The 6,400-nt window shown below is 47.5% G+C and overlaps 1 protein-coding gene across 1 annotated transcript; it reads left to right on the top strand.

The window, feature by feature from the left end:
• The first annotated feature begins 455 nt into the window (after positions 1 to 455).
• On the top strand, positions 456 to 5,479 carry MLEC (malectin). The gene is made up of 5 exons (XM_044289480.1): positions 456 to 1,121; positions 1,615 to 1,793; positions 1,918 to 2,094; positions 3,227 to 3,284; positions 5,124 to 5,479. The coding sequence occupies exons 1-5, from the start codon at positions 935 to 937 to the stop codon at positions 5,345 to 5,347; spliced, it is 825 nt and encodes a 274-aa protein (XP_044145415.1). The 5' UTR covers positions 456 to 934; the 3' UTR covers positions 5,348 to 5,479.
• Positions 5,480 to 6,400: the final 921 nt, after the last annotated feature.

Below are 6,400 nucleotides of genomic sequence, written 5' to 3' on the forward strand. Positions count from 1 at the left end.
ACTGTTATGTAGTGCTGACATTAGCGCATCGCCATGTCAGTCAGCTACATAACGGTATTTCCGGTGGTAGCAAGCAATCTTCTGATCGCTTATACCATAGACTGCAACAGAATAGGACTGCACTCTGCAGCTGTAGTTCAGAACTGACTGCGCACATGGATGACTATCTCCAGAATGAATAGTCGCAGCTTCACTACACAGTCCCCGCAGCTGATGTACAGTAACCCGATCTGGACCCTGTAATGTTGTAAGCACATGGTGCTCGTATACACACACTAATGCCCGTTGCTATGGCGACCTCCTTCCTGACAGCCAGCATTCCGTACGGCGAGTTCGTCCCAGCATGCCTGGCGGCTAGTAGCGCTGGAGCTCGCTGATTGGCTGCCTGTAATGCGCGCACCTGACTTGATATTCTAGTCACTTTGCGCTGCCTTCCCTCTCACTAAAGACGTATTAGGAAGGTAACGTCCCTTTAAGCGGTCTCCCCATAGGCGGCTGCCGCTCTATAACGGTAAGCTGGACCCGGAAGCGCGACTCACTTCCGCCTCTCATAACCGGACCAACCGGTTTCTACGCGTCAGACAAACCCTGCCTGTGAGGCCCCGCCCCCGTGCCCAGTGTTCGCTGGAGATTGGCTCGTCTTACTATTTATCACTTCCAGCACGTACTTTTCGCTCTTTTTCTCGGCCAATCATAGGGCTCGCCCGTCCTGTCCTATTCGGAGGCTTTCGGGATTGGCTCACGTGAAACATGAGCAAGTTCGAGTGACCCTTGGGTGAGAGTGAATGAAATGTGCGGGCTGCTGGGAGCAGCGAAGTGCGGGGCAGCCGCGGGGGCTCGGTAAGGGGGAAGCGGTTGAACACGGAGAGAGCCCGGCCGGGATTCGGGTGACTGAATACTGCATTGCCAGGTGTTGGCCTCCACCGATACAATCATGCCTAGTGTAACAGCCCGGGCTCCCCTGGCCCTGCTGCTGATCGCTGCTCTGGTTCCGCTTGCGGTGGTAGAAGCTGCTTTGGGTGACAAGGTGATTTGGGCTGTCAATGCTGGGGGCGAGGCCCATGTGGACGTGCACGGCATCCACTACCGGAAGGACCCGCTGGAGGGCAGAGTGGGCAGAGGTGAGTAGATGGGCGAAAGGTGCCCAGTCCTTAGTGTTCGGGCAGCACTTTGCCAGCGAGGCAAGTGGAAGTCCTGTGTGCACAACATATGGGACTTGTCCTACAGTGTGTTAGCCTGGATGTGCACCCAAAAGTCACCTATAGGAATGATTTACTAGGAGATCCTGGCTGCAGAAGGTGCTGTCAGTACCCATGGTGGGCATTGACTAGATGTGGAACATGTGCCAGAGATGCCAGCTGCCCCTGTCTCTTCATAGTGTATGATCTTAGCCTCTTTCACACGTTCGTGAAACGCGGATCCTTCACGGATCGTGTTACAGATGCCATCACGGATGTGTGAAAGAGGCCTCATGGCACCTGTGATAGTAGATCAGTAACTCTTTCACGCAGAGTTGGCACTGTCAGGTGCAGGCTCCATGGTTTTGAAGGCCGTGCAGATTGAATGAGAGAGTACATTACAGCTGAAGTCCTTTTTTCCTCTTTCCCTAATCAGCATCAGATTATGGATTGAAGCTGCCAATTCTCCGCTCCGCCCCAGAGGATCAGATTCTATACCAGACCGAGAGGTACAATGAAGACACCTTTGGGTACGAGATCCCTATCCGAGAAGAAGGGGAATATGTCCTAGTGCTGAAATTTGCAGAGGTGTACTTTGCGCAGTCGCAACAGAAGGTAAGGGTGTCGTGTTCCTTGCTGTCTCCTCCCATTCTAGCTTGTGTCCCGTGAGATTGTAGCAGATGGCCTGCAGCCCGTGGAGGTGAGTGACACTGACGGCTCATATTTCTGCTTCCCTCAGGTGTTTGACGTACGTGTAAATGGACATAATGTGGTAAAAGATCTGGATATATTTGACCGTGTAGGACACAGCACAGCCCATGATGAGATCATCCTCGTGGTCATCAAGAAGGGGAAACTTACTGTGCAAGGAGAAGTGTCCACCTTTACAGGGAAGCTCAATGTGGAGTTTGTAAAGGTAACCTTTGAAGTCATGACAGATCCTGATCGGTTTTAGGACATGTTCACACAGTAGAAAGCTGTTGGTGTGAATTTCACACTGCAATGCATATTATTTTTGATAGATATATAATCAGTGACATGAAAAATTAAAAATATCACCCCAAATTTTTTCAACATACCCGTATTTTTCGCCCCATAAGACGCATCTAGGTTTTTAAAGAGGGAAAATAAGATTTATATTTTTTATTTATTTTGAACCAAAAGGTGGGTTTTGAACTAATGGTGATCTGTGGGTGGCACTGTTATGGGAAGGGCGATCTGTGGATGGCACTGCTATATATATGTCATCCACAGATTTCCCCCACCCCCCCACCCCTCCCAATATACAGGGCCCGCTCACAGCAGTCTTCGTATCTAAACTGTAGTAATACTTAACCTCTTGGTAACGTTAGCTAAAGTAGCGCTATCCCATGTACTAATACTTACTATAAAACTCTCGTAGCATACAGGGCGGCAGGCAGCGTAACGCCACTCACCTGCTCAGCCTGCTTCATTAATAAAGTGGGAGGAGCAGGCGCGTGACGTGAGTGGCGTTACGCTGCTGGCCGCCCTCCATGTTATGGTAGTTTGATAGTAAGTACTAGTACACGGGATAGCACTACTTTAACTAACGTTACTAAGAGGTTAAGGACTGTTTAGTTATGAAGTCTGCTGTGAGCGGCAGGGCCCGGTGTAAGAGTACAGTGACTGCATCGGGCCCCGCTGCGATTCCAACAGCAGTTGCCAGCCTCCAGCCCCTCCGATACATCGCCTCGCTGTGCAGCATCACAGCCGGCGATGTATCAGTGTTGTTAGCATAGCAAAAAAGGCAGCATTTGCCCCATAAGACGTACTGCCTTCCTTCCCTCCCCCCACACTTTTGTGGGGAGGAAGTGCGTCTTATGAGGCGAAAAATACGTTAAATGCTTTAAACAATAGGTTACTCTTTGATGACCCTAGAGTTGTCCAAAATATAGTCAGCGACTGAAGTGTTTGTTGCATCAGTAGATTGTCTTGTAGCTGTTTATGCCCCTTAGCTAATGTATCATTATTGAAAAATTATAATTTTATTTTTTTGGCCTATAAGATAATTATTATTTTCTTTTCAGGGATATTACGATAATCCCAAAGTTTGTGCTCTGTACCTTATGAAAGGAACAGTAGACGGTGAGTCATGGGAACAACTTGAATACCTGGTCTGTAGTTTATATTATTTTATGCTTTGCATACAGTTTAGTCTTGCTTCACATCTCCGGCAGGCTGTTCCGGACGTCTCCAGATCTGGCACTGCCATTAACTATAATGGGGGTCCGGCAGAGATCCGGCTGCTATGTGGCAGAGAATCAGCCGGACAGAAACCTCTGCATGCTGTGGTTTGTGTCCAGCCGATTCCTGGCATTCTTTGATGGAACTGGGTACCAGATCAGAATGCCTTAGCCTATGTTTGTATGTCTCTGTACATGCAGTGTACTGCAGCGGGACCTGACACTGTGCCAAGTTGGGTTTGGCACTGTGACCGTCTAGTTTATAGGAGTACTTTGCCTAACAGAAGAGTTTAGGATAGGGTTGGGCAATAAACCGGTATTAAGAAATGGAGCTATCGCCATTTCTTAGGGTACTTTCACACAAGCGTCGCTGGATTCTGACAGGCAGTTCCATCTGGCAATCTGTATGCAAACGGATACCATTTGTAGACTGCTCCGGGTGCAGATTCGTCTCATAAATGTATTGCAATACCAGATCCGTCTCTCCGGTTGTCATCTGGGAAAAACGGATCTGGTATCTATCTTTTTCACATTTTTAAAGGTCTGCCCATGCGCAGACCTCAAAACCGGATACGTTTTTCCAGAAAACTTGGGGCCGGATCCGGCATTAATGCATTTCAATGTAAAATAATGCCAGATCCGGCATTCCAGTAAGTGTTCCGGAATTTTGGACTGAGAAAATACCACAGCATGCTGCGGTATTTTCTCCGTCCAAAAACCGTACAGTGACTGAACTGAAGACATCCTGATGCATGCTGAACGGATTACTCTCCATTCAGAATGCATTAGGAGAAAACTGATCTGTTTTTTTTTTTTCCGGTTTTGAGCCCCTAGAAGGAACTCATCACCGGAAAAGAAATACGCTAGTGTGAAAGTACCCTTAATTGCTGCAGTATTTTAGTGACGTTATAGGGGGGCAGACACACGTCACAGTGCTGAATGCCTCTAAAACGTCCGGCGCACATTACAGCCGGCACAGTGGAGAAGGAGAGAGTCCCTCCCCACTGATTCGGCTGCCGCTGCGTCACAAATGAGAATTGCCCTCAATTCAAATATAGTCTGCGGGTGCTAGCTATATCACATACCCGGCACCCGGTCTCAATGACAGGAAGTGCTGATCCTGCGAACCAAGGCAATTTACCCCTCAAATGTGGCACCTAAGGGGTTAATTGGCACGGTTCGGCAGGATCCCTGTCATTGAGACCGAGTGCCAGCTGTGTCATATAGCTGGGAACTGCAGTCTATATTTGTATTATGAGGTTAATTACATTGGTGCAGTGCAGTGAATAAACACATTGTTAAATCACCTGGTTGAGGAGAGAGCAAGCACAGCCTTCCCTTCATTGTTCGCCGTCGCAACAGCACAGGTGAGCAGGTGTAATTACACCTAAGCCTCCCCATTCGCTTCAATGGGATGGCTCGTGCATATACGGTTTAATAGGAACGAGCCATCCCATAGAAGTGAATCGTACGGCTTCTTGTAATTACACCTGCTCACCGCTGTGATGTAAACAATGAAGGGAAGCCTGCCCTAGCTGATCAGTGGGGGTGCCGGGCCCCCTAAATACCCCAGCAGAGCTTATAATGTTACGTGACCAGGAGGTGGCCCCTACCTAATAGACTATAACCGATGTCCATATGGTGCTGTCAGTTTTTAAGAATAATTATGAAAGGTAACATTTACTTCATTAATGTACTTTTTTTTTTTTTTTTTTTTTTTTCTCCCTTTAAAAATCCTTAGAAGTCCCAAAGCTGCAGCCTCACCCTGGTCTAGAAAAGAAAGAAGAGGAGGAAGAAGATGAAGAGGAGGAAAGCCCTAGTACAAGGAGGAATGCCAAGAAAAGTGTGCAGTCTGGTCCTCGCACCCCTAACCCATATGCCTCAGACAACAGCAGCCTCATGTTTCCAATTCTGGTGGCCTTTGGAGTGTTTATCCCCACACTCTTCTGCTTGTGCCGGCTATAGAAGGCCGGGTGCCAATCTTTTCTTTAACTTCCCCCCCATCCCCCCGATTTGCTTTAGTTTTTGTTTTTCTTTTTCCCTGGTAATTTTTCTGAATCTTTTGACAATGAAGCAGAAAATCTCCTGGAAAGGAGATAGGTGGCCCTCTACGAGCAGCAAATCATTGCCTGACCGTTTCATGTTTACATGGTGAATGGATCTGGAGCTGCGGCCAGTGACATATCAGAACTATAAGGCTCGTGCTCCTGAAAGGTTTTAGACATCTATTACATGTATTGAGGAGAACTGGAGTAGAATGCAAGTGCTGCTAACTGATTTTCTGACCTGGAAGATCTATGGGACTATGGACATACAGCCTAGAGATTTGCACAGCGTTTTCCAGGGTACCATTTCTGCATTCTCTATATATTTTTATGTCATTGGGTTCCAGCTCTCAAAATCCTTTAACAACTCCTCCTGCCAAACCTATGTGAGTGTGCTTGTGTGTGGTAGCAGGGGATTCAGTACTCTGTTGTGGCGTCTCCATGATAGTGACTATGAGCTATGTCTTTCTGCTATGCATACAATGGGGAATATTTGATTTGCAAGCTTATTGTTTTTAGGTATGGTTTTTTTATTTTGCGTGATTGATACCATGAAGTGACTCGCTTATAATTGCCTTTAGACACACTGTCCTGCCATTTTTAAAAGGGGTTGTTCCCGACTACTGGGGCCCTTCTTGATCACTAGAGAGGTGAGTCTTATTCCCCTGTATGAATGGTGCGGCAAGTTGCACTTTTGCACCAACGTTCCATCCTTCTGTGGGACTGCAGGAGATGGAGTACAGCACTTGGTTAGCAGTCCCATGGAGCTGAAGTACGCACACTTGAGTGCTACGCCATTCAAACTGGGGAACACAGGACCCATGATGAGGTCAGACGGGACCTCACAGATCAGCTCCTAAAAGCAATCAGCAGATTTGTACCTATGAGACTGACTGACCTGTTGTATGTATGCTTGGCAGCTGAAGACATCTGTTAGAGATATAGAGAATTTCAATATATGCAAATGAGCCAC

The sequence above is a fragment of the Bufo gargarizans genome, chromosome 1, assembly GCF_014858855.1.
Source record: "Bufo gargarizans isolate SCDJY-AF-19 chromosome 1, ASM1485885v1, whole genome shotgun sequence".
In the NCBI taxonomy this organism is placed as follows: Eukaryota; Metazoa; Chordata; class Amphibia; order Anura; family Bufonidae; genus Bufo; species Bufo gargarizans.

What these genes read in the sequence shown, in the direction of transcription:
- MLEC (XM_044289480.1), top strand. Translation starts at nt 935, where the DNA reads ATGCCTAGTGTAACAGCCCGGGCTCCCCTGGCCCTGCTGCTGATCGCT. An exon ending in TTGCGCAGTCGCAACAGAAG is followed by an intron (nt 1,794 to 1,917) that starts GTAAGGGTGTCG and finishes TGCTTCCCTCAG; the next exon opens with GTGTTTGACGTACGTGTAAA. An exon ending in TCAATGTGGAGTTTGTAAAG is followed by an intron (nt 2,095 to 3,226) that starts GTAACCTTTGAA and finishes TTTTCTTTTCAG; the next exon opens with GGATATTACGATAATCCCAA.